Source organism: Cyprinodon tularosa, unplaced genomic scaffold, assembly GCF_016077235.1.
Source record: "Cyprinodon tularosa strain WSP-4 unplaced genomic scaffold, ASM1607723v1 ctg733, whole genome shotgun sequence".
NCBI classification, from domain to species: Eukaryota; Metazoa; Chordata; class Actinopteri; order Cyprinodontiformes; family Cyprinodontidae; genus Cyprinodon; species Cyprinodon tularosa.
This window is the reverse complement of record NW_024039489.1, coordinates 367,791-395,717: the sequence shown is the minus strand read 5'-3', so window position 1 is coordinate 395,717 and position 27,927 is coordinate 367,791. Positions and strand designations below refer to the sequence as shown.

The 27,927-nt window shown below is 45.0% G+C and overlaps 2 protein-coding genes across 3 annotated transcripts; one reads left to right on the top strand and one right to left on the bottom strand.

The window, feature by feature from the left end:
* Window positions 1-224: 224 nt before the first annotated feature.
* Window positions 225-22,186, top strand: kdm2aa (lysine (K)-specific demethylase 2Aa). Of its 2 annotated transcripts, XM_038269660.1 has the most exons (27): window positions 682-900; window positions 1,059-1,175; window positions 1,889-1,981; window positions 5,317-5,455; window positions 5,542-5,620; window positions 5,712-5,758; window positions 5,888-6,066; window positions 6,150-6,256; window positions 6,331-6,424; window positions 6,530-6,683; window positions 6,754-6,869; window positions 9,252-9,378; window positions 11,220-11,425; window positions 11,506-11,583; window positions 12,040-12,179; window positions 12,340-12,463; window positions 12,782-12,910; window positions 14,288-14,371; window positions 14,513-14,539; window positions 15,404-15,506; window positions 15,586-16,200; window positions 17,080-17,239; window positions 18,374-18,607; window positions 18,685-18,848; window positions 18,923-19,069; window positions 21,504-21,722; window positions 21,800-22,186. In XM_038269660.1, exons 3-27 carry the CDS (start codon window positions 1,946-1,948, stop codon window positions 21,979-21,981), a joined length of 3,690 nt encoding a protein of 1,229 aa, XP_038125588.1. In that variant the 5' UTR covers window positions 682-900; window positions 1,059-1,175; window positions 1,889-1,945; the 3' UTR covers window positions 21,982-22,186. The 2 variants fall into 2 exon arrangements, with proteins under 2 accessions (XP_038125589.1, XP_038125588.1); XM_038269661.1 differs by lacking the exons at window positions 682-900; window positions 1,059-1,175; window positions 1,889-1,981 and adding an exon at window positions 225-364.
* A 2,071-nt stretch (window positions 22,187-24,257) lies between these two features.
* On the bottom strand, window positions 24,258-27,927 carry spcs3 (signal peptidase complex subunit 3). The gene is made up of 5 exons (XM_038269648.1): window positions 27,692-27,927; window positions 26,945-27,018; window positions 24,872-24,948; window positions 24,631-24,746; window positions 24,258-24,480 (listed from the first exon to the last, which is right to left on the bottom strand). Exons 1-5 carry the CDS (start codon window positions 27,832-27,834, stop codon window positions 24,348-24,350), a joined length of 543 nt encoding a protein of 180 aa, XP_038125576.1. The 5' UTR covers window positions 27,835-27,927; the 3' UTR covers window positions 24,258-24,347.

Sequence of the window (27,927 nt, the reverse complement as noted above, 5' to 3'; positions counted from 1 at the left end):
TTTAATGACATTTGGGTATTTGGCTAAATATTTTCAGCTTAAACAGACATTTATGTATTTCAGTCTTTAGACAAAAGCAGGATAGCGCTGTCTCCGGCTTGCCGTAGGTCAGATCTACCTATTTGAAGGACAAGCCTCTCCAACCAATAACAGCAATCCTGCAACACAAGCCAGCCAATCAACGGTTCTGATAGAATGATGACGTTGCGTTTCTATCAGAACCACCCACTTCCTTGTTGGGCTGAAGCATGACTTGGATGTGAACCCTGGCAGCAGCAGCAACAGCAGCAGCTCAGAGGCTTCTCCGCCTGCCGCTTCGCTGCTCCCGTTCTGAAGGGAGGGGCCGCTCTCTCTCACCATGGGGGTAAGCGCCTCTACAATCCATGGATTCCCAAGTATCTAATATGACTGATGGCTAATTTTTACTTGGTGATTAAGGCGGTGTTGACGATGTGTCGCATCGTCACCTGGTTGGCTAGCCTTCCGATTGATAGCTTGTTCATCCAGCCAATAATGACAGTGGAAATGATAGCCAATGAGATGCGAGCTCTGAGCACCAGTGTTGTTCTACTCGTCCAATCACCGGTCACGCTTGTCTCATGGCGAGCGTTGCCACTATCAGCCAATAAGATTCTCGATAGCTGATGTGTGATTGGTCCAGAATGAGTTGGTGGGCGGGATCTAGGATTGTTATGCGATGGAACAGAAAATGGCGGCTTTTAGAGACGCTCGCATCTTTACGCGCTGTGGAGTCCCACACAGGGCTAACGTTTTTGGCTTTTAATGAGGTTAAACTTGTTTTTATGCGTATATGTGCACCCCGAGGACACGGCGGGGTTCCGGTCTGAAGTTCCTTAAACTCTGGAGACCTAACGGGATTCTGCTAAGAACAAAGCTCCGGTTGGTCCTGAATTTAAAGAAATTAGTCAAACTAAAATAATTTCTTTTAAATTCTGTTCAGTAATTTAGACGCTTTTTTGGGACGAGTCGTAACACCTGTTCAACTATTGGCACTTCTCTGTTTTGTTTCTCCGCCTCGTTAATTCCCTTTAAATCAGAGCAAAGCAACGGTCCACCGGTCCCCGCCTTTCTGTTTACTATCAAAGAGCCATGTGGCCCCACGGCGCAGGATAGAGGGCTGCTGTGGCCCCACGGCGCAGGATAGAGGGCTGCTGTGGCCCCACGGCGCAGGATAGAGGGCTGCTGTGGCCCCACGGCGCAGGATAGAGGGCTGCTGTGGCCCCACGGCGCAGGATAGAGGGCTGCTTTGGCCCCACGGCGCAGGATAGAGGGCTGCTCTGGCCCCACGGCGCAGGATAGAGGGCAGCTTTGGCCCCACGGCGCAGGATAGAGGGCTGCTCTGGCCCCACGGCGCAGGATAGAGGGCTGCTCTGGCCCCACGGCGCAGGATAGAGGGCTGCTTTGGCCCCACGGCGCAGGATAGAGGGCTGCTTTGGCCCCACGGCGCAGGATAGAGGGCTGCTCTGGCCCCACGGCGCAGGATAGAGGGCAGCTTTGGCCCCACGGCGCAGGATAGAGGGCTGCTCTGGCCCCACGGCGCAGGATAGAGGGCTGCTCTGGCCCCACGGCGCAGGATAGAGGGCTGCTGTGGCCCCACGGCGCAGGATAGAGGGCTGCTCTGGCCCCACGGCGCAGGATAGAGGGCTGCTTTGGCCCCACGGCGCAGGATAGAGGGCTGCTCTGGCCCCACGGCGCAGGATAGAGGGCTGCTTTGGCCCCACGGCGCAGGATAGAGGGCTGCTTTGGCCCCACGGCGCAGGATAGAGGGCTGCTGTGGCCCCACGGCGCAGGATAGAGGGCTGCTCTGGCCCCACGGCGCAGGATAGAGGGCAGCTTTGGCCCCACGGCGCAGGATAGAGGGCTGCTCTGGCCCCACAGCTCTGGCTCCTTATCTGTAGAGAAAGTCCCAGGGTCCCCAGTGAAAATGGATGATTCAAAGCCACGCTACAGCAAAAGGCTGGTAAGTTCATCAGCCTCCAGATACCGGAAGTGAAAAAGGGAAGCTCCTGATCACATTGCATCATTTGGCATGGATATTTATATTAATCTGGATTTAAACTGTTCTTTTCATTGTTATTCAGCATACTGCTTAAAGTAGAGGTTTTTAAAGTTACTTTGCTTTTCTAGTTGCATAACTAGTTCTGTTTTGGTAAAAACCCCGGTTTCTAGTTTCCTGTTGTTTTTGTCCTTTGGGCTGAAATCTAATCTTGAGACACTTTTCCTTCCGCTGAGTTTTGTTCTATCAGGGATTTCCCAAAACAAGCTTCTGTGGATCCCATACTGCTATTTTAAAGTTGTATGGAAATAATTGATAATCAATTTGGGATTATCAGTAAGTTATAGAAGGATATATAGCATTCGGTTTACAGCTGTGTCCTCCTCTGTAATGAAATGTTTGAAGGTATTTCCCACTTTAAACCAGATTTGTGCTGCTCCTGAAGTCCTTCATGTTTCAGGCTGTTCTTTCACTGCCAGTATCCAGCATACCAGGCTTCTGCTTCTACGACGTTCTACAAAGCGACCATCAGGAATCTGCTGCTGCTCAGCAGTGGAATCTAAATCTTTATGCTGCTTTCAAGTAAATGATTTCCGTCATGAGGAAATTTGAAGTCCAGCAGCTGGCCTACATGCTGTCATACTGGATTAGAGCTCGGTCTGGGATTAGCACTCTCATAATCTGAGAGGTCTCTTGTTTCCTCTTAGATAGATGGGTTCATTGTATCCTCAGTCTCCTCTGGTCTCGGTGTAACTGAATCAGCAGACGTCTCTTTTTATTGCATCTTCTCTCAGAAGTTTCCTACTAGGACTGAAACAATTAATTAAATTAATCGTGATTAATCAATAATTGAAATCACTGTCAACTAATTTAGTAATTGATTAATCGTTAACTGGAGTATAGTCTCTAAAACATGTCTTTAGCTGACAAAGTGACCAAATTAGAGTAACAGTTATATCAAAATTGTAAAATTAATAAACAGCTTTCCTTTAAGATAAAAAAAAATGTTTCATCTATCAATCTGCTCTATCTAGAACTCTTCAAGTCATTCCAAAAAAGCTACAAAAAAAACAATCCACTGGACTTTGATTCTAAGTTTAAAGACATTTATCTTCCCATCAGGAAGCTTTTTCAATTGAAAATGTCAGAAATGGCATTTAGTTTGAGGCTTTATAGCGTGGACCAAAACAAAGCCTTGTTTGAAAACATGCAATATGAACCGGAATTGGATCTCTCAATCCACCTGTCTTCTTTAAGGACCAGAATGTTCACATTTTGGACAAAGAAGACGGGCGGTTTTAGAGGGGTGTGAAGGAAGCCATTTATGTTAAGAGAAAACAACCATTAACAGAGAGGGTGGACTCAGGTTTCATCTTTCAGAAACCTACAATGCAGTGAAAGAATTGATTCCTTCCCGCTATCATTGCAGCCCCAACCCCTTTACAGGGGAACAGATGACCTCGCCTGTTCAGCCAGACCAACAATTCCCTTTAACGACCCCCCTTTCAGAGACATAGACAGTAGAGACTGACACGGGAGTGGATTTTCACTCCTGTCCCGTCCCACTCCCACAGAAAAAAATGGTGTCCCATCCCGATCCCGGGCCAGAGTAGAAATCTAAATCCTGTCCCGTCCCACTCCTGGTGAAATTACTCCCACTCCCATCCCGCTCCCATTCAGAATGACTCCCGCTCCTGCACCACTCCCATTCTTGTTGTTTTTGAGCGCGGGTGAAAAACTCAGAGCGGAAGTTACTATTGGTTTGCTCCCGCTCCCGTCTGCTCCCGTTAATGTTTAATCCTGTACCGTCCCAATCCCGTGATCGTTACTAATACTGACTCCCATCCCACAGGAATTCCACGGGAATCCCATGACCCGTGGGATTCCCGAAAAAATGACAGTCTCTAATAGACAGGTATGGGGCATTGCAGGTTAACAAAAGAAACCAAACGACCCCCATTTCAAAGGGGTGGACTTGTTTGTTTGTTTCAGTTTGCATGTTTCCTAAACAAAAACAATGCTTTGTATTTGGTCCACTATATAAAGCCTCAAACTCAACGCTATTCCAGACATTTTGAAAAAGCTTTCTGGATGGGAAGCGAAGCGTCTTAAAACACTTGTTTTTTAACTTCTGTAGGAAGTCTTCTTTAAGGAACCTTTGGCTATCTTGATTATTTATCGAAAAATAACCAAAAGATCAATCAATTTGCAAAATAATCATTATTTGCTGGCCTAGTTCCTATCGCACCTGTAGAATTCATTCTGTTGTTAGTTAGCCTTTATCTGTGTTCTCATTTAGTGTGTGTAACGGAGTCTAATGCCTTCTAAGGAACATTCAGTTGAGCAGCTAAACTAAATGTGTCGCTTGAGGACAATCTTTGAACTGGCCTCTAAAGTCACACTCGGACAGGAACTGCATCAGGCAGTGATGAGGTCGTTCAGCGCTGGTCCATCTCTGCAGAGAAAGCAGGGTCTCTGCTCCATCAGAAGCCTGACCTCCCCTCATCGTGCTGTCTGTAGCATTTCACCGAAACTCCTTTGTGGTCAGCATCATCTACCTTATTCTGTTACTGGGTTCTGGTTCTGAACCTTGAAGGTTGGAGTTTCTTCCTGGTTTAGCTACAGTCTGGAATTTGAATTCAATTCATTTTATTTCTATAGCGCCAAATTCACAACACACGTAATCTCAAGGCACTTTACAGTTCACCAGTTAAATTGACTCAAAGTTTTCTATTATAGGAAAACCAGCTGACTGAATCGACTCATTGACTCAAGTTTAATCCCACACACTAAGCAGTGACTGTGGAGAGGAAAGAACTCCCTTTTAACAGGAAGAAACCTCCAGCAGAACCAGGCTCAGTGTGAGCGGCCATCTGCTGAGGCCCACTGGGGTTCAAGGAGACAGAAGCAGAGATACAAAAAGCAGCTGTAAAAGGCGGCCCCGTCCAGGAAACACACAGCCAGGCAGACGAGCTCCGAGCCAGCTCCCATGTCAGAGGATGAAGAGAGCACATCCAGTTAGTCACAGTCAGAGAAACAGGACTACACTGAAAAGCAGGCCAAGCTCCAACATCAACAAACAAAGGTGTTGATGGCAGCAGCACAGCTGATATTTCTCTCCAGGATGGAGTCACAGCCAAACAGGAACAGACCAGATGAAGCTACTATGAGAAAAAGCAGAGAGAGCAGAACGTTAGAGATTGAACTAACAGATTCTGCAGAGTGGGAGAATAGAGATGGAATGATGATAAGCACTTTATTTAGTTTTTTTTCTCCTTCCTTATTGTGCTCCACATCAGCGGGCCGGAACTAGAAGACGTTACCATGACGATGGCATCTCTGATGAGGAGATCGATGGAAGGAGGACGTTCGACTTGGAGGAGAAAGTCAGCAGCGAAAGGTTCAGTTCTGACCGGATCGTCCGCATGGAAGGAAAAGGTATGTGTGGACCGTAGGCGTGTCGTTTCTAACCATCATCAGACCTTCATCCAGCCCGTCTCTGTCTGCTCCTCCTTGTTTAACAGACTTCACATATGAGTTCGTTCAGAGAGGAGGCCTGAGGGACCCAATCCTGTTTGAGAAGCCTGATGGCCTGGGTCTGAAGTAGGAACAGCCTCTGTCTACATCCTCTTTCTGTTTATGGTGGCAAACAGAAGCTAATCTGTCATCTGAACCTCGGTCTGTTTCTCTGCAGGATGCCAGAACCGGACTTCAGCGTCAATGACGTCAAGACGTTTGTTGGTAAGATTTTTACCGGCAGTTATTGGTGGCCATATTGTCCATTTAGTTCCCTCCCTCCCTCCCTCCAGTCAGACGGTCTGTAATTCTAAATGCCGTCTCTGACATCAGATGACCTCTAATCCCGCTCAGGTTCCAGACGCATGATAGATGTGATGGATGTGAGCACCCAGAAGGGGACAGAGATGTCCATGGCCCAGTGGACGCGTTACTACGAGACTCCTGTGTCTCAGAGAGATAAACTCTATAACGTCATCAGTCTGGAGTTCAGCCACACCAAGCTGGAGAATCTGGTCAAGAGACCCACCACGGTGCGTCATGGATCCCACAGCTCTCTGACATCATTTAAGCCAGCCTGGTTGTTCCTAAATCGGTCCTCTGACTGTGTTTGTAGGTGGAGCTCATAGACTGGGTGGACAACATGTGGCCTCGTCACCTTAAAGAGAGACAGAGGGATTCAACCAACTCCATCAATGACATGCAGTACCCAAAGGTCCAGAAGTAAGTCCACTCCCTCCTCTCCAGCAGTTATAACCCAGACCCCACCCTCCTGACCCGTCTGACTCCAACCACAGGTACTGCCTGATGAGTGTCCAAGGCTGCTACACAGACTTCCACATCGACTTTGGAGGGACGTCCGTCTGGTACCACATCCTGAAAGGGAGGAAGGTAGGAACAAAATCCACTGAAGGAATCTGAACAGCTGGGATCTAAAACCACATGAAGACGGGCTGTTGGTATGTAAACGTTAAAGAAAGAGTTTTTGTGTTTTAGGTGTTCTGGTTGATTCCTCCTACGGATCCGAGCCTGGAGCTCTATGAGAACTGGGTTCTGTCTGGAAAGCAGGGAGACATTTTTCTGGGAGACCGAGTGTCTGACTGTCAGAGGATCGAACTGAAGCCGGGCTGTACCTTCATCATCCCCTCAGGTACGCTAAGAGCTGAACGAGTCCGACGCGGTTCTGTTTGAGATGAGGATAATGCTGATTAAACCCTCAGGTTGGATCCATGCCGTCTATACCCCCGTGGACTCCATGGTGTTTGGAGGAAACTTCCTGCACAGCTTCAACATCCCCATGCAGCTGAACATCTGTAACATAGAGGACAGAACGCGGGTAGGTTCTGACGCCGTCTCTGGATCCGTTAATAAGCAGGACAGGGTCTAAGTCAGGGGTGCTCACACTTTTTCAGCATGGGAGCTACTTTTGAAATGACCAAGTCAAAATGATCTACCCATTATATTTATTGAGAAAAATATATTGAGGATTCTTACAACTTATTTTAATGTATAACCACATATGTTGAACAACACAACATAACAATGTACATTCTTTGCCATTTTCTGAGTTCACTCTGATGACTTGCACTGAATTGAATCAGCCAAGGATATATAGTCAGGACAGTAGCTGCTGACAGCCAGCCTCAAGCACATTTCCAAATGCTCATCAGTCATAGTGGAGCGGTACTTGGACTTAATTATCTTCATGTAGGAAAAGGCTGACTCACATAAATAAGTGGAGCCGAAAAATGCAGTCAAGGAAATAGCACATTTCCTCATGTTGGGATACTTTCCCTCTGCTAGTAAGTTCCAGAATTGTCCATGAGCTCTGGACTTCAGCTCAATGTCAGCTTGTAGTGTGAATATCTCATCTTCCACTCCAGAAGAGTTCAGGTGAAATAGTGTTGCAATTTTTGATGAGAGTGAATCAATCTCCACATCTTCCAGAAAAGGAAAACACATGAATGTTGCAACTGGCTCCAGCAAAGAAAAGTCTTGAAAGCGTTTTTCAAACTCTGACATACAGCTGTCAATCTGTTCTGTGTAGCGTTCACTGTCAAGTTGCACACAGGCCTTCCCCTGCATCTCCAGCTCTGACGCCAGGTTCTGGAAGTATGCCAAATCATGACGCTGCAGCTTTGAGGACAGATGTTGCAGTTTGCGTTTGAAAGCATTAACTGAGCTGATCATATTGATCACTGTTTTGTCTTTTCCTTGCAGCTCTAGATTGAGGTCGTTCAACATGTTTGTCAGATCAGTTAAAAATGCCAAGTCTAACAGCCATTCACCGTCACTTAGTTGTTTGTATTCTGCATGCCCAGTTTCACGGAGAAACTCCTTAATCTCTGGGCAGAGCTCTCGAAATCTTTGCAGGAATTTCCCTCGGCTAAGCCACCTCACATCAGTGTGTAGCAACAAGTCAGAGTGGTCGCAGTCAGCCTGCTCCAGATGTGCACGGAACAACCGTCTTTGAAGAGACCGGGCTCGAATAGCACAGGCAATTTTCGTTGCGACATCCATGATTTCTTTCATGTTGAGCATTTTAGCGCATAATGCTTGTTGGTGGATTATGCAATGGTAATTCAGAAAATCTGGGAAAGCATCGTCCTGCCTACACTTGGCAATAAATCCATTCAAGTGACCAATCATTGCAGGTGCGCCATCTGTGGTGATAGACACCAATTTATACACCGGCAGCTGGGTTTTCTCAATAAAGATTTTAAACGACAGAAATATGTCCTCTCCTCGCGTCTTTTCTTTCATGGGCAGTAATGTTAACAGTTCCTCCTTTGCAGTCATATCACTAAACACCATACGAATAAAAACGCACATCTGTGCTGTGTCACTTACATCCGTAGATTCATCCAACTGCAGTGAGAAACACTCGCAATCTCCGATGTCCTTCCACATTTGCTGCGTTAAGTCCTCAGCCATGGCTTCACAGCGCCGTGTAACTGTACTCCTTGACAGCTGGAGAGCTTTGATCGAAGACAAGATTTCTGCTTTATTTTTAAAGTCCCGGAACAATGAGTCCGCTGCTTCAACGAATGCCTCTTTTTCCATCTCGGAATGACTTCTTGTTTTTAACGATGATGTGACTTACTCGTAACGATGCTTCGGTAGCAGCTTTAGCTTTAGAAGTAACTTGTGTGAAAAATGACTGCCGTCCCAACAACTGGGATTTTAGCTCCTTCACCTTTGTCTTTCTCAGCTCGCTTTTCGGTGGGAATTCAGTGTCGTATTTTCCATGAAGAGTCCGAAAATGTCGCTCCACATTTCCCTTCTTTAGTATTGCGAGGGTTGATTGGCAGATGAGACAAACGCACTTTGAAAATGTCATTGTGAAAAAAAAGTCCTCCTCCCATTCTGTATGAAAGTGATACGTTTTTTTTTTTTCTTACTTGGTCCAGCTTCCCCACTCATTTTCATAACCGAGCGAAAAATTAGGATGCAAAAATTAGCAAAGTTAACAAGCTTGTCATCTGATTGGTTGTCATCTGATTGGTTGTCCTGTGTATCAATCAAGTGTCGGTTTGGCTGATAGGCTGACGTCTACTTTTTATTCAAAACAATTCAACTTTATTTGCATAGCGTCAGTTCATGACAATCTCGCCTCACCTTGTCATGCGATCTACCAATAGTACCTTGGCGATCGACTGGTAGATCGCGATCAACGTAGTGAGCACCCCTGGTCTAAGTCCTCTCACCTGTGCTGCAGGTTCCTATGAAGTTCCGCTGTCCCTTCTTCTATGAGATGTGCTGGTATGTGCTGGAGCGCTACGTCTACAGCCTCACGAAGACCTCTTACCTCACACCTGAGTTTCAGAAATACTCCCTGGGTACAGGTATGTAGACACACACAATGAATACAGCTTTCTGAAAATGTTTACAGATTATCCAGCACCAACCCAGGATTCCATGTGTCCTTGAAATCATTGAAAGTTTGTGAATATAAATAATAAGAAGTTGGATACGCCTGATTGGTTTGCTTAGCTATGTGTTTCCTGTTAGGTCAGAGAGGCTAGCAGTGGCGTAGTAGCACATACTTTGTCGTGTCCTTTCTTCTCACGGTTGAGTTGGTTTTAAAATTCAGATTGTTAAAGAAAAAATGCTGTAGTGGTCAGATGAGCCAAAAATAAAGGCCCTTTCTCAATTCATTAGAACGCGAGTACGGACTCGTGTCCTCGCCAACTATATTCTTGACAAGAACATAGGGAAGTCTGGACTCGGGGAGAACGGGAGCATGCAGCGTAAATCTGGCGTACTGATGACATCACTAGATTCAAAGTTAGGCTGGAGTTAGCCTGTTAATAATCTCTAGGTAATGATAAATTCTGACTTTTTTCATTTAGTGGGGGAATGATAATGAACACAGTCAGATAAACACAAATCAAATGAACATTTTGCCAAATTAATCAAAAAACTCGCCATCACAGTCAGCGGTCCTTCACACATGCAGAGAGATGGCTGCTGCTGACGGGCTGCTGTTAACCTTGAAGCTTTGCTGGTTGCCGCGATCATCTCAACATCAGAATATTTTCTTTAAATTATGCACTAAATGAGTAAATGGGGCATATAGTGGAGATTAAAGTATAATTTTCTCGCCTCAAATGATCTTAAAACCTACTTTTATTGAACAACAGCAACAGAGAAGAGAACTTTTAATTTGATACTCTGAGCTCTGTGAGCGATCCATTGGAAGATGCTGCTGCAGTGCATGCTGGGACAGCTGTCAGTCTGGAGAACAGACAAGTCTGCCCTGATGCATGCTGGGTAAAGAGGAAGGGGTCAGGACAACTTCCGGGGACTTAGTCCGTTCTCAGTCTGCTGTTCTAGTGCATTGGAACAGCACCAGGGCTGAGGGGGGTAACGTTTCACGAGCACACGAGAAAGCACAAGTATGCATAGTGAGAAACGGCCAAACATTCTGGATTCTGTTAGCAGTTGGAGGCTCTTTGGGTTTATCTGTGAATTGAACAGACTGGCAGATTGTGAGATTTATCACAATCAGAACAGGTTTTTGAGTTTTTACAGCACTAGTGGCTTGTTTTTTTTCGACAGTAGGCTGACAGTAAAGAGGCTATGAGAGAGGGGAAGAGACATGCAGTAAAGGATCACAGGTCGGATTAGAATCGGCGTCAGCCACGTCGAGGACTAAGGCCTCCGTACCGGGGTCGTGTGCGCTAACCACTGCGCCACCTGCTCGCCCAGGCGACTCCATCATTACCTTAGCTATAACATTAGCCTGAGAGCAGGCATAACCACCCAGGTCTGCTAGCAGCACTGTGAGCTAGATCACACTTGGCATCTACCTCATTAAAAAAAGATCTGACATACCCTGTCTGTTAATGATAGATCTAGATCTCTTTTCATTAGAAATCAGATGTTTCATAATTATGCTTTTTTAATGCAGTAACTTAATAGGTACTTGTTTAGTTGTTTCTTCTAAATGACTTTAATAATGTGTACCAAAACATTTTTTTGTTTATTCAGTCAGTTTTTAATTCATTTAAAAGAATAATATCTTGAAATATAATGATGTAGATTTCTTAAACTAGCCTTATTGTTGCTGCTTCCTCTCTCACTGAGGGCAGACATACAGATAGTTTGCTGTTTATGTTCTGGGCTGTTTTAAAATAAATAAAATGATTGATTCAGTAAAATCAGTGGGTCTCGTTTGGTTTAGCTCGTGAGCTGCAGGACGAGGGTTCTGGTAAGAACGAAGAGCCTTCAGGCGCCCAGTCTGAAAAGTCCCCATCCAAAGTCCATTTGACTCCCCTGGAGCTGGAGGGGCTGTGGAGTCTGATCGGCAAACTGGAGACGCTGCAGTCCAACAAGAAGTGTGTTCCAGCTGGAATCCAGAACGCCTCCACGCTCATGACGCACTTCAAGGTAACCTCCACCACTTCCTCTTGACCGCTCTGTTTGAACTGATGACTGATAATCTGCTTCTTTGTGTTTTTGTGCTGCAGGCTCTGCTGAAGGAGCACGCTAATGACAACCCTAAACTGGCGTACACTGGGAAACCCATCGTCAAGTGGCCGCCCAGGGTGAGCTTTCCTACAGCCAGAAACTCTGTAAAATAAGAACAATTACAGTCCAGGAACTGTTTACAGTTTTTCTTTGCCTCCTTTTGTTAGCTAGAAGCTGCTGTTGCTTCTAGCTAACAAAAAGTAAGCATCTCAAAATTAAGTCATGAGGGAAATTATTGAATTATGCTACATTCAGACCCCACGATGCTGAAGCAGCTGGTTTACATGCAAAGTGTATGGTTGACACGCAGCAAAAGGACTTGCAGCGCGTTTCTAGCAGCAGGAGCAGCGCTTCTTGAAGCAGCTGAAGCAGAGCATGATGAGCTTCTGAGCATCTGAGGCGCTGGACGTGCTGCATAAGCAGCAGCTGCTGGAGTTGGAAAAGAAAACCTGCAGCTGAAGTTAAAGATGTTTCATCATATCTGCTCCTTTCTCTGCTTCTCTAACAATTGAATCTTTCTGTTTGTAAACCAGCCCTCATGGTATCAGCCACCGCCACCTCCTCCTCCACCCCCACCGCCACCAGCCCCTCGTCCTAAACCGCCCTCAGCAACCACCGTCCAGCGTCCTCAGAAACCTGCCTCCATGTCTTCACTGAGGCGGCGCAGAGTCAGGTAACCAAGCTGACGGAAACGTTTGTGTTTGATGGTTAGAGTCGGGTCGGTTGCTTTATAGAAATTAAGGTCATCTCTGAAGATGCAGAACATTTTCGTCTGTGTTCAGGCTCCATGATGATGATGATGATGATGATGGTTGCCTTGTATTTCCCTGCAGATGTAAGCGCTGTGAGGCCTGCATTAGGCCAGAGTGTGGAGAGTGTAACTTCTGCAGAGACATGAAGAAGTTTGGAGGACCAGGGAAGCTCAAGCAGACCTGCGTGCTGCGGCAGTGCCTCTCAGTAAGCAGCAGACGGCCTTTTAGGTCCATAGAGGGAGAAATTAATCTACATTTGGTCCTCAAACCATCTACAGAAGAAGAAAAAAGCTGATTGTTCTCTACTTTACTCCATTGTTTGACCTTTTCTCTAAGAAACATGAATCCTAAAAAACAAATCGGGTAAAAATGTCTTTTCTCTGTACCTGCCTGAGAAAAAGCAGCTCATACCAGAATAGAGCACCTCTCCCCCTAGAAGCATTGATGACTGCGTCTCTGTAGATAAGCGTGGTTTAGGTGGTGATTCTGAGCATCATGTCTGGTTCCTCTCTGTCTGCATCAGCCGGGCCTTCCTCTGTCTGCTGTGTGTGAGATCTGCAAAGAGCCCAATCAGGAGGAAACTGGAGACCCTTCCCTCACCCTGATGGAGTGTTCCAGCTGTGCCCAGATCGTCCATCCCGCCTGCCTCACGGTACGTCAGGAGGTTCCTCTTTGGTTTGGAGTTAATAAGATCGTTATTTATCCCTCTGTGGGTAACCTGGAGAGGTCTGCGTTCTACGACATCATCAGGTCTCCGAAACTAAAGGCATCAGGCTAGAACTGGGTAATATATTAAAGCTACAGTGTGTAATTTTCAGCGACATCTAGCGGTCAGACTGCAGACTGCAGCAACATGAACATCCCCCCCCCCACCGCTTCTCCCCCCCAACAGTACGGTGAGCGTTACGGGACAAAATGTCTTCCACGACGTCCGCATCACGTACCCTCTCAAGTGATGAGGTTTGTTTACATAGATAATTTTACAGATAGTATTTCATTAGTCTGAGTAGGGTATAGATTTCAGTTCATCTCTCTCAACTTGCCGTAGTTACTTTCGAGCGTAATGGGCGATCTTGCAATTGCTAGTTTGTTGGCTCTGCGCTGCCGTAGCGCAAAGATGTCTGCCTCCATGGCTGCGAGAACCGCTCCTATGTAATTATAAATAACGAATTCTAAGGCAACGCAAATATTAAGGTTAAGAGGCTGAGCTCGTAGATGATGATAAATAACATAGTTATGTATAATATATTACATTTCTGACTGTATATCCCTGTAATTATTACACACTGTAGCTTTAAAGGAAAACTCCGGTCAGCAAGGAATAACCAATGAATCATTATTTACAACTAAAACTAACATGGTCACGGTGATTTTATGAATTTAGTCTTAAACAGTAAGAATATAAAAATAATCATTTTCGTCACGATCACTGAGTCCGGTGGCGGCCATTTTTACCCAAATATAGTAACACCTCACTCTTGACATCTTCCGGCAGTGACATTGCGGTGAGGTAAGCCTGGCGCCATTCTCAAACTTCTGGCCAGAGAAAAAACCCGTAATATGTAGCCAACATTTGGAAGAAGAATGTTTTCAAGATGACTTGGATAATAGCGCGTTGTGACAAACACCAGATACAGCACTGGGACTTGATCAACAGCCGATACCGCACCGTGACGTCACAAACCAGTAGGTGGCAGTAGTGTTCTTTGACAAACATGGATGCCTCCAGCAAAGAACATTCACATGAAAATTACTCTTAACTGAAACCTCACTGGTCTGATTGAATATCAAAACAAAAGGAACCAACCGAACATCAGGAACCCAGAACATGTTGATAAAGATCAAAAGGTTGCTGATTATCGTGGGGAGAATCTTCTTTAAATGCATCATAAACAAAATGTCTAATTATACATAATGAAAGAAAGATGTTCAACAATCAGACCTTAGTTATTTCTTCAGTCTTCCTGCCGTCTGTCCTCAGTCTGGGTCCAGATGCTGTCTGTTGATTTGCTGCTGATTGTTTGTTCAGGTTCAGGGTGACGGCGTGGTTAACAAAGACCTGCCCAGCTGCTGGGAGTGCCCCAAATGTGTCCAGGGCATCACTGACAGAGAGGTAAGCTAACACTAGCAGGCTGATTTAGGCTGCCCTCCCAGAGGAGCTGCCATGTTGGATCAGCCTGATGATCAAACTGCAGAGATCAGACTCCTGGACTGAAGCCTTCTTAATGATTATTTTCTCTGTTTCCTCCCACAGTCTAAAGGAGACAGAGCGGATTCACTGGTGAGTCCTCAGAAGTTACTCATCTCTAACTTTGTCCTTATTTGCTTTTTGCTTTATGATAGAATACATTTTTCAGGTAATGGAACAGCGCTAAGCAAAGTAGTAAAAGTTGCTTAGGGGAAGAAAAGTTATATCTTTATTCATTCTTAAACATTTGCATCTAATAAACTTTAGGTGTATTTAGTCCCTTCAGATCAGTAGCTGCCTGTTTTTTTTTTTTGTTTTGTTTTTTTAAATCAGTTTCATTCCTCTGACGTTTTAAAAAAAAAAAAAAAAGAGTTTTTGAGCTTTTCCCTCTGATTCTCTGTAGTTGTAGCATCAACCTCTCTTTCTATCCAGAATTAATTATTCATTAAATCAGTAGATGGACCATATAGTGACGCGTAAAGTATAATGTTCTCGCCTAAAATGATCTTAAAACGTACTTTTATTGAACAACAGCAACAGAAAATAGAACTTTTAACTTGATACTCTGAGCTCTGTGAGCGCTAACCTGGAAGCTGCTGCTGCTGCAGTGCATGCTGGGATAGCTGTCAGTCTCATATCAAATAGATGCAGTTGTTCCATTATAGGTTTGACCTCCAGCTGGTGTCTGAAGGACAAACATGTTCTTTATTCAACAGATCCAAACAACAGAATTTGCATTTGCTTTCATTAAGACTTTTAAACCAACCAAGCCTTGATGTCACTAAGACAATGGAGGAAGGTTGTCGGGGAGACGCTAGCAGTCGTCCTCACAGGGAAACTGTAGGGGTGAAAGGATAGAACCCTGAGGGACGCCACAGTAAAGCTGTTGCTCTGTTATATAAAAACCTGATGAAGCTGAAGTTTCTGAGCCTGCGTCTTTCCTCCACTCATGTCCAGAAAAGGAAATCCTCGTCTCTGCTTGACGCTCGGATCGCAAAGATCTACAGACGCCACCTCCACAGCCAGGATGGGGAGGACTCGGCCAGTGACGACGATAACTGTGGGTTTGGGTCAGAACATGAAGCTGAAGCTCCTCGTTAATCAGCTGTAGGTCATGTTGATCTTTTCTGTCTCTCCAGCGTCGCACAGAAGGAGATTGGCTCTCTCTGCTCACGGAGGCGGCCACATGTCCAGGAAGGCGTTCGGTGCCAACAGGAGAGGTCTGCTGCGGGGCGGCCTGTCCCACAAAGGGAGCAGAGGGGGGCTGGGGGCGGGTGGCTCCATGTCGGGCCTCAGACTAAAGAGGGGCGTGGCCATGAGGGAGGCGGGGCGGAGAGGCCGGGTCAGACTCCGCGGAGGCTCCAGGATGCAAAGGAGGGGCGACGACTCAGAAGAGTCGGATGACGATGAAGACGATGATGATGACGACGACGACGATGATGACGATTATGATGAAGAAGAAGGCGAGAGCGAGGAAGAAAAGGAATATCTGCGGCACAAACACAGGAGACGCAGGAGGGACTACGATGAAGACGAGGATAGCGAAGGGCAGGACTACGACCCTGAAGAAGAGGAGGTGGACACCGCTGAAGATGAAGAGCTGAAAAAGGAGGAGGATGAGGAGGAGGACGGTCGCTGGGATTCAGACCCAGAACCTCCGGTTCTCCTGGTGTCCGACCTGAACGACGAGCTGCTGAGCGGCTCCTACCTGACGGTCACCCTGCAGCAGCCTCACAGAACCAAGAGCCAGTCAGGTGAGCAGACCCTCACTCTGGGGCCGGTCCTTTTTCAGGGACCCCGGTAACAGTCTTTTATAGGGACCCAGGTAACAGTCATTTTTAGGGACCCGGGTGCCGCTTCTGGTCTGGGACCCTGTTTTTTTCTTTTTACTCTGCACCACTCAGCATGAATCCAACATGACTGTCAGGATTTGTTTTTTCTGTAGTTCTGATCCGGATGAATATCTGGCGAAAGCTCCGCCAGTAAAGTAACACATTAAGCTTAATAAACATCATTAATGATGACCACGGGTCGATGGACCGACTATAGCTCACCTGTGGACCGCTGCTTTACAGTGTTAGCTCCCCGTGGCTAAGCCAGCTGCTTCCTGGACAGCCTCAGCTCTCCTCACAGGTCAGCGAGGCGCTGCTGTTCAGGCAGCTGAACTCATGAGGATAAATCATTGGAAACAAAAACCTGCTTTAGAACAGAAACAGGAGAATTAATGAAGAACAGAAGCTCCATCATGAAAACCCTTTAATGATCAAAGTCTCTCTGAGCTGGATGATCTGAGCAGCTTGAGCCCAGCAGGCCACGCCCACAGACAAGGAGCTTCAGCATCGTCTGTGTTGTTGCTGAAAAGCTTGATTTGGAACAAACCAGCTGAACCAAGCAGACCTGAATTAAATCCGATCCATGAGCCACAACCTGGGATCGGATCAGAACATCCTCATCATCCTGCATTAGTTTCAGGAATCCGATCTCCTCCATGGCCTCATTGTCTGGTCAATAAGCTTCAGACGCCTTTAACTGGACCTCTGCTTTATTCTTCAGCTTGTTCAGAAATCTGTCATGTTTAGACCCGAACCCTGGAGGTTCCTCTGACCCGTGAGCTTCCTGTCTGCTCTGTTCAGGCTCCATCGTGCCGAAGCTGGAGGCCGCCATGGGGCTGAGGTCAGCAGCAGGGGGAGGCGGTCAGCAGGGCTTCATCCAGAGGAAGGCGGCTCATTCCAAACCTTCCAGAGTCCGAGGTGCTGATTCTGCCGACACCTTCACCCCCAGAGGACCCGGCAGGTAGAGCTCACCTTCTCTGCATCACTGGGGGTTTAAATCATATTTAAATGTCGAATCATTCTGGCTTAAACATTTATATAAATGTTCACTTTATCAGACCATATTTTCCCAAACTTTAGAAATAAAAATAAAATATAAAAAAAATAAAATAAAAAATCCTGTCTTAAAATCTGTATGTTTTTCGTTATGCAGGCCAGTTAGTTATAGCTACAGTCTGAACACCTAAATTCGGCCAATCATATACCGGTCATCTGTCAATCAATTGGTTTCGGTCATAGCATCTTGATTCATATGTCGCAGCTAATATACGCAACGGTTGAAATCAGAGTCCTTTCCTTTCCCATTGAGTTCCTTCCAGTGTTCACGGGGATGGACGTCTGTGTCTTCAGCAGGCGTAGAGCTAACAGAACTGGCAGCGTTGCGAGGCAAGGGCTCAAACATGTACGGCTGGAAGCCTTCTACACCAAACCAAGCTTCTGCCGCCCTGGCGTCCTCTTCCACAACATCTTCGTCCCGCTTTCCTCCTCTAAATAAAAAATGGATGACGGAGGAGACTCATCCACGACCTCCGACACTAAACTCTCCTCCTCTTGCATGTTTCCTCTGTCCATAGCGTTCCTTTACAGCGTCGTTTCTAAGTCACCAATTTAGTGCTACTTGGTCCCAATGGAATTTCCCATTGGGAACCTGCTAGCACTAAGTTGCTAACTGGTTAGCATAATGCTTCAGAGACACCGGCCACAACCAAACTTGCATAGGAACCTTCTGCCACAATAATCCAGCCCCTTTGATAATCGACCAATCACATTCACTTTATTCACTCGCGTAAAGTCGGGCACCACTCGGGAGAATTCAGAAATGCAACGGTTGGAACGGCCGCTTCCCTAACGACTTTAAGCTTCCTCTTCCTTCAGTTTGCTTGATGATGATCAGCAAATATTTAGGCGGCAAAGTAGAAACATTCTCAGTCCTGAAGGTCCTCAGAGATTTATAGGGATATTAAAGGTGAGTTGGGTCCCTTGGATGAACCATCAGTTATGCAGCTGCATGTTTGAGATCCTGAAAGGTTGAATTGTGTTAAAATCTAAAACATTTGTTGTGTCGTGATGAATTTTCCTTTGTTTCTCCTCTCAGGCCTCGTCTGCGAGGAAGTCAGGGAGAAAAAAGCAGCAGAACGTACTCTGCCTCTTCCTCTGAGGAAGACCAGGCTGCTGCTCCTGCTCCGTCCTCTCTGCTGTCTCTGCCGTCCTTTAAGGACGCAGGCAGCGATCGGGGCGGGGAGAAGGAGATCTGGGTGTCTGTGTTCAGATACCTGAACAGAGCGGAGCTGCTGGCCTGTATGACCGTCTGTAAAGCCTGGTATAAATGGTACGTCTCTCCTCTCTGGTTTGGATGCTGAGCTGGGAGCTTCCCTCTAAACCACCTCCTCCTGTCCGTCTGTGTAGGAGCTGTGACAAACGCCTGTGGAGTCACATCGATGTGAGTCGGTGCAACCCGCTCAGTAACCAGGCGCTGGCGGGCATCATCAAACGCCATCCCACCTCTCTGGACCTGTCCTGGACGCCGCTGGCCATGAGGCAGCTGAACTGCCTTCTCACCAGACTCCCAGGTACAGACCACCACCAACCCTCCTCCCCCGTCCACCAGAACGCCGTCTCACTGCAGCTCCGGATGTTTCTGTAGGTCTGAGGGAGCTGAGGCTGACCGGTCTGCCCTGGTCCTGTCTGTCAGCGCTGGTCTCCCCCACCCTGCCCCAGTTACAGCTGCTGGATCTACGCTGGTGTGAAGGCATCAGAGAGGCCCAGATTAAAGAGATCGTCACTCCTCCAGGTCAGCGGATGACGCCGTCAGACCCTCCCAGAGTGGCATTCATTCTTCTCTGGGCTTTAGAACCATAGAAATCAGAGGTTCTGTTTCTGAAAGGACAGTCGCTTCAATAAGAAGGGCTTTAATATTCAATATATTTCAGGTGTTCTTTAATGGATTAATGATCAGTGGATCATTATTTATACCTAAAACTAAGACGTTTGCGGTGATTTAATGAATTTAGTGCTAATCAGTAAAAAAATAAAAGTAGTAATTTTCGTTGCGATCACTGAGTCTGGGAGCGGCCATTTTTCCCCAAATATAGTAACCCCTCCCTCCTGCCATCTTCCAGCAGTGACGTCACGGTGCGGTAAGCCTAGCGCCATTCTCCCCGCTTTACAAGCTAAATCAATGGGAACTACTAGACACATCTGCAATCAACAACAATTATTGAAGATTTCCAGAGGACTTCACCATTGAAAATCACCAGAGCTATAGTGAAACTGACAATGCCCACGTGCATGGCAGCTGCATGTTGGAATACATCGGGTAAAAGTGAAAAAATAAGGAGTTATTCACCTTTCCTGTTCCTGATCCTCCACGGACGGGTTCATCGTTGGATTGCCAACTTGAAGAGGAAGGATTCGCCATCGAACTTCTGGCCAGATTAAAAACACGTAATATGTAGCCAACATTTGGAAGAAGAATGTTTTCAAGATGACTTGGATAATAGCGCGTTGTGACAAACACCAGATACAGCACTGGGACTTGATCAACAGCCGATACCGCACCGTGACGTCACAAACCAGTAGGTGGCAGTAGTGTTCTTTGACAAACATGGATGCCTCCAGTAAAGCACATTCACATGAAAATTACTCTGAATTAAAAACAAATTTCATATTTAAAGAACTTTCAGAGGTTTGAATTCTGAATATGAGCGGAAAATAGGACCAATTGATAACGACGTGTGACTTTTTCCACTACAATGTTTTTGGGATGCAAAAATATCACTCTTTTGAACACATAATGTTTTGGGAAGAGAAACGTTTTATTTCGCTGGGTCTAGCAAACCTGCTGGACTACTTTCGGCTTGACCAAAGCTGGACGAGAACTCTGCTCACAGGATGCTGCCAGGGGTAAGTCGGTGTGATTGCATGACACTGGTGATGGGGATGCCATACAGATTCATGTCAAAAATCCCGAACTATCCCTTTAAGCCCAGGGTGACTGTGGTTCTTCTACAGATTCAGGTATCAGAGGCTGGTTCTGGTGGATCCATACAGAGATGCTGATCCAGACCAAATATCGGCCTCCTGAAATCTACAGCCAGTATTAGTGGCTTTTTTTCTGCTATAGTATTGGTTTATCGTTTTTTTTTTGTGTAGTGTTTCCCAGCCTTGGAGCACCATCTAGGGGTGGCACAGTGTTATTGCAGGGGTTGTGGCAGAAATGAACTAAATAAATGATACAGTTTAAGTTGTTTAATTATTAATTGATATAAATATTGAAAATGAGGAAAACATTGGTTTGTACGTGTCTTTTAGATAATTGTTCCATTATTAACGATACAATGGAAACAAATCTGATCAAATAAAGTTGCTCAGCTCATCCTAAACCATTCATTAAAAAAAAAATATTTAGGAGAATAAAAATTGTAAAGAAAGTGTTTAGAGCTATTTTTATGGCCCAAATTTATGTCTTTACAATTAAAATAAGGAAGCAGAATTTCATTCTCTTATTTCAAGTGTATATTATCGAATTATATTATTTTAAGAGTAAAAATGCTAATTCCATTAGCAAATTATCTCATTTATTTACTCAAATTGAGGGTAAAGACACTTAATTTAAGAAATGTTTTACTTATTTCTAGATCATTTATCAGTGTACCTGGTCCATCCTTTTTGTTAAAAATAATAAAGCCATTAGTTTCTGGGATCGCTGGGATGCTGACTGAAGAGATGAGGCACTAGGATTAACTTCACCAGTCTGGAGCAGGCTAGTTGCACGAAAAATATCACCATGGTGACATGTATTATTGCTTTGGTGAAGCAGAATCAAGGCTTAATTGACCCATGATATCCAGAAAATCCTGTCTTAAAAATCCTTTGAGCAGAACTATTATAATCACAATAAAACTGATCTTTATTTGGTAAATTAAGTTACATTAATCGGTTTATGGATGTTTTTAGTTAACCTGCCTGTTAGATTATTACACTCAGAGCCTGGAGGAGTCCACCACTACAAGATGCAAACAAGTTCTGGAAATGCTGAGATTATCTGGATTAACTCAGGGATGGCTGTTAAATTAATAATTTGTCTTGTAATAGTTTGTGTGAATATTTTATGTAGATCCTGTTTTCGTCTCCCTCTGCTAATGGTGATGGTAATGAAACAAATGTGTAACGTGGAGATGAGTCCAGCACTGATCCACTGCTGTGCTCTGAATCCGTGTCTGCAGGTTTGGAGTCGTCGCGCAGCAGGCTGAGGAACATGGTGACGCTGCGTCTGTCCGGCCTGGACATCAGCGAGTCCACCCTCAGGCTGTTGCAGCGCCACATGCCCCATCTGCAGACTCTGGACCTGGCTCACTGCAAGAACATAACGGATTCCTGTATCACGCTGCTGGCAGCCGCTGGGACTCACACCCGCAACAACCTCAGCGAGCTGACTCTGGCTGGTGGGTGTCTGAGCACCGGAGATCTGAAATAAGAGGAAACGCGTCTTTCTGATGCCTGACTGTTTGTGTTTGGACAGGTTGTAACCAGCTGAGCGACGGCTGCCTGTCCTACCTGAAGAGGTTCTCCTCTCTGACTCTGCTGGACCTCAGAGGCTGTAAGGGTGTCAGCAGACGGGCCTGCGACGCCTTCATCTCTGACCTGTCCCATGTTGCCCTCTTCTGTATGATGGAGGAGAAGCTCATCCAACGCCTGGACTGAACGCAGAGAATCATCATTTGATGACAGTGGAGCGGTCAGACCGGACTGCGGCCCACATAATACAGGACTTTTATCTTAGTGATTTCATTTAACAGCCCGTCTGTTTTTTTGGTGTTTTCTTTGTAAATAGAAGATCTTTGTAAGCAGATGTTGTTTGGCTCCATCTGAGCAGAGTATCAATAAAAGATAATTCCTCTGTTCTGTATTTCCTTTAATGGTACATTATAGCAGCAGAAGCAGATCTAGAAGCATTGGGCCTCATGCATCATACATTTTCATAAATTTCTCTCATCTTTTCTGCTACTTTGGGATTTTATGAATGCAATATATCTGATTCAACAAACATTCTTAACTTCACTAAATGATCTTCATAAACCAGATGCAGTCCATCTGTGTGTAAGTCAGCGCGCATCCAGAGAAATATAAATCTGCATAATTATTGCCCCAATACTACCACGTAAGGCACATATCTGTGGGAGGGATACGACTTCCCCTCACTGTCAGGTGCTCTCTCTGCTGATTGAGAGCTGAGCAGCAGCACTGAAGGACCAGGAAAAACCGGATGGTGAGGAATAAATGACAGGAGCTGGAAATGATGTGGCTGCACTGTTACAGACATGAAAATAAAAATCATGAAAACTTATTAAAAGTTACTGAGGGAGGCCAGATGTGCAACATATGATGTAAATGTTTAATCAGTTTTACCATCAACCATCATGACAACATTCTGCTAAATCTTTTAACACAGAACACCTGTGCTGTACATCTCCAGAACACGTATGTCATCCCTTCATCTCCTGCAGAAACGCATCAAATGTTGACAGTCAAAAATTATTCTAACAAAGTCAGAAACCCAATTATAGTAATCAGAGGTCAGATGCACATGACCTGATCTGATGAGGACAGGTATTTAAAATGACCAGCAGGTGGCGCCCTGCGTCAATGGCACCATCAATCATCCACATTATTCCACCACCTTGTCCTTCATAGCCAATAAATGGCACATTTAGGAATCGGGAAGTTAAGTTAGGAACTTTATGTGTGGAAATAATTTTTCTGCCAGTTTAGACATATCTGGGAAAACAGCCAATATAAACCAATGAGGTCATCCCTGCATTTCCGTCCTCTGACCTAAAAAGTTTGACCTGGTTGAAGCTTTGACATGAGATTCTATTCTACTGTGAATAAATACTGATATTTAAGCACATTTATAGAAAAACCTACAGTTTTCTATTATTAAATTATTCCATCCATCCAATTTTTCCTATTTAGTCCTTGTCAGGATGACAGCTGGGGTGGTAGTCTATGGGGGAGAGGGGGGTTACAAACTGGACAGGTAGCAGTCCATCGCAGGGCAACACAGAGACACATTTGAAAAGAAAGAAATTTCTAAATCTCACAGAAAATGTTGGAAAAACTAAAATCTTTGAAAAAGGATTCTTATCAATTCTTTATCTTTTTTATATCAAGTCATTTTTATTAAAGTTTCATTTCTGTATTGCATTTTTTTAAATGTATTATTATTCATACAGAACATGTTTTGTGCAGCAACAAAAAAAAAACTCAAAATGCAATCCTCTACGTTCCTTTTTAATGCCTGCAGAAACACAGAGCCTGGTTGATTTCTTCCTATTAAAGGGGAGTTTTCTTCTCCACTGTCACCACATGCTTGGTGTCAGATAGAACAGAAGTCAATTCCTTGATGACAACAGTTTCCTTAGAAACCAAACTAACCTGGAAGTTATTGAAGTAACTCTGTGCAGTGGCTAGAGGCGACAGAAATGGTGAATCGGAGCAGTTTATAAAATAAACCATGATCATATGTTAAAAACTGATCAACCTTAAAAACAAGCATAAACCTGGTTAGTTACAGTTGTTCTATGGTTATAAACCATCATGGTTTTGTTTTAAAGCATTTTTTTCCTAATATGAGATTTTTCTTTACATACAGAGTAAATATACCCAAAGTGAGCAGATCAGAGCTTTAGCAATAAACAGACCTGCTGATCATGTTATGGATTCAATTTAAATCAGTTTATTTCTATTGCGCCAATTCACAACACATTTCATCTCAAGGAAATTTACAGAAACAATCCAACCAGATCATCCAGTCAGATTGGTTAGAGGTTTTCTATCTGAGGACAACAGCTGATTCATACTTGATGGCAGCTAGTCAGACCTCACAGAGAGACATTCATATTCATGGGGTTTTCTTTCACATCCATCCATCCCCTGCAATCAAACCTGTGATACCAACAATCAACATTTTCCACACAGAACGTTGATAGTTCCCTTTATTTTTATTACAAACACAGAAACTAAAGAACAATGTGTGAACAGTCTGCTGAACGCCGGGTCTCTGCTGTCTAGTAGCTCTTGGTCGCCTCATACTGGTCGGGGAAAGGCAGGCTGATGTGTCCGCTTCCAGCAACCAGGGGGAGGATTCCAGCGTTGGGCACGACGTTCCAGGATAGAGTCAGAGTGACGTTTTTATTGGACCTGAACGCAGCACAGACACCACAGTCAGCCAATCCCATTCAGGAACATGAGGGTTAAACATCAGAAGCAGATCAGGCTAAATAAGCTGCTCTGGTGAACAGACCTGCAGGGAAAAGGATCGAAAATAAAAACCAGCGGGATGTTTCTGACCTGAGTCCGTTTCCGTCATCGAAGAAGAAGTATTTGGACTTCATGTCTCTGAGGTTCAGTTTGGTGTTTTCCCCTCGGAGAACGATCCTGTCCCACAGCACCACCTGGTTCAGAGACTAAAACACAAAGATTGAAACGTTTCCTCGTCAAGTCACTGATAAACGACCTGCTGCTGTTCAGCAGTCAGATCAGCGCTGATCCAGCCACACAGGCTCAAAGCTCAGCGCCGTCCTTTACTTACGTTGCTCTTTGTGGCGTATTCAGCAGACAGGTAGAGGAACAGCTGTTTGACGTTCCAGTCGAAAATCGGCTCCAAATGTGGGAAAGGTTAAGGAGCAATAAAAGCATGTTTACCTCCATAAATGAACACGTGTTTAATAACCTTTATTTCATTTACAGGAATGACTGACAGCAGAACTAAGCTAAGATTCATCAAAACACATCATAGAAAACCGTTATAACCTGTTCAATCTACTTCATGAGATTTAAACCCTGTTCCTTCAACAACATCAAGCATAAAGTGATATTTTACTGGATTCATTCATCTCTGATTAATGATGTCTGTGCTGAAGGCATCTAATCACTCTATGGCTACGTTCAAACTGCAGGCCTTTATGCTCAATTCCCATTTTTTTGTGAAATCCAATTTTTTTTGCGTTGCCGTTCACATTTTCAAATACATGCAACTTGTATGTGATATTCTGTGTGAACTGCATTCATATAACTTAAGTGTCCTGCTTGCGCAGTAGAGGAAGCAATGATGTCACAGGCCAGCGTGCTTTGTGTTTAGGAAGGTAAACATGGATGGTAGAGCTGGAGAACAACTAGTGATCTTTCCCAACCTTAAAAACTTAATCTTTTCAAGAGGATTAAACATAAAAACTGCACTCTGCATCATCGTCCACCATGGTTGTTGTTTTGCTTGCAGCTTCTTCGTAGCAAGACCCAGAGTAGTGACGTTTGTTGGGTATTAATGGCGTTTAGTTGGCTGTTCACACACAGGTCGCATTTAAAAAGATCAGATTCGTATCGGATTCAGGACCACAGAGCCAGGAGGCCTGGGTCGCATTGGAAAAAATTGGATCTGTGCTGTTAAGACTTAAATGAAAAGATCAGATCCAGGTGGCATATTGGCAAAAAAATCAGATTTGGGTGACTTCAGGCTGCTGTGTGAACGTAGCCTATGATACTAAATGCTGAGTCAGTTTTTAGATGTTTCCTTTGTGAAAAGCTCCGTTAGAAAGTGAACAAAACCTGAACTATTTGATGGTTGAAGTGATTCAGCCTCAGTCTGGAGGTAAACTCATCTGTATTGGATGGATGGAAGGAAAGTTCTCCTCCCCACCAAAGCAGAGGGATGATGCTCTGCAGACGATGTGATCGATCCATGGAGATCTGAACATTTTAACATCAACTCTGACCGTTTATCTTCAGCATGACAACCAAAGGCAGCACAGAGAAAAAATTATCTCTGTAACATATGAGGGATCTGTGGCTACAATATCATTAGATAAATTAATAACTGATTAATTGATTCAATAATGACTGGTGAAAAGAGTGATGTTAAAATATCCCTATGATCACATGGAGTAACTGGAGGGATTAATTGGATATTTCTATGTTGAACTTATTCACCCTTCTGAATGATTCCACTTTCTGAAACGAGGCCCAGGAAGCAGCTGCCTAAACCGCGCTGCGTCTGCACTGTAAACAAACGCCCACATTCTCTCATGACGGAGGGCAGACAGTAAAGAGCAGCTGTTTCTTTAAGCAGCTAATCTGCTCAGAGCAGCAGCCTGTCTGTTAAGCTAAGATCTAGGTAATGAATATCTGTGTTTAAACTCCAGAGGTCTGGCCTTTATTCAGCCTTTAGAAGTGATGAGATGCGATGACATCATGAAAAGGGCGGGACCCAGAGCAGAGATCCCAATACTGAAGACGATTCTAGATCAGCTATCAAATAAAATGGTCCTGATCTGTAGGGGCAGATCTATCCGTTGTAGTTCTATAATAGATGTATCCCCTTCATGGGCATAGATCATTGATTCAATAAATCCAGTCAGTTTAAACCCAGTATAATGTACCCCATTAACACCATCTACTGTGACCTCTGACCTTATGACCTATGGCTTCATTTTCTGACCTCTCACTGATCTAGAGCCATTTTCTAGGACAGACGTGTGTTTGTTTACTGCTTATAGAGAGGAGATGATGACAGCCAGCAGAGCTCTGGTATCTGAGAAGAATCCGGTGTTCTCTCTGCAGCGCCTGGACAGAGCTCTACTAACATCTCCACGGTGCAGGGAAAGGATATCAGCGGAGATGTCGAAGGTGAGGAACCCCAGGTCGCTTCGTTCTCTGGGTCCTGTGAAGTCATCCACATTCTTCCTGTAAAGAGAAGATGATCACTGAGGGAAAGTGGAGCTTATTTTAGTTCACAAAATCAAATCTGGAGCCGGACGTCATCCAAACACTCAGTTTCTAAAAAGAAACATTTTCAGGTTACTGACGTCTTACGCATGCGTATTGATTATGGGTATGCTGGTCTGACAGAGCAGCTCCTGGACCTGAATGTCCAGCGTGGGTCTAGATGCTTTGACGCAGCAGAGATGGAAAGAAGAAGCTTTTTTGGAGACAAAGAAGAAGCAGCAAACCTGCAGTGAAGGAAATAAACCAAGCAGGGCAACAAACTTTGCTTCAGCAGGCAGTTTTCCATCTGTTTGGGTTAGATATTAGTAATGCTCAGGTGGGCACTGGAAAATCATCCCCACAGCATGATGCAGCCACTTCCATACAGGTAGGGTCCAGATGGTTGTGGAAATGGTGAATAAATGTGCTTAAAGCAGCAGGTAAATTTGGATTTTTTAAATTCTTTCTATGAAACAAAGTTTTCAATCTAGAGAAAAAAGAATCGCCCAGATCCTCCCAGGTCTCTGACAGCAGAGGACCATCAGGTGGACGGAGCGCTGAGCCTCGATCTCTGAAGCAGCTGGGAAGCATCAGCAGGCGGCAGAACAGGAAGGAAGCAGCCAGAAACAGCAGCTATTAATCAAACTCTTACAGCATCACTTTGGAGACGTGGATGTCCACAGGAACCCTTCTGTCTTTGAAGGCTGTGGTGACGAAGCAGCCGAAGGTCAGAGCCGCCATGACGCTCAGGGAGAAGGCGAACAGCGAGTTCGCTCTGGACAGAACCGTGTTCATCTTTCAGCAGGCAGCAGGAGCTCATAGGAGGCAATAATGGAGACCAGCCGGAACAGGAAGTGCTCCCCGGAAATGCTCCGCCACTTCCGATTT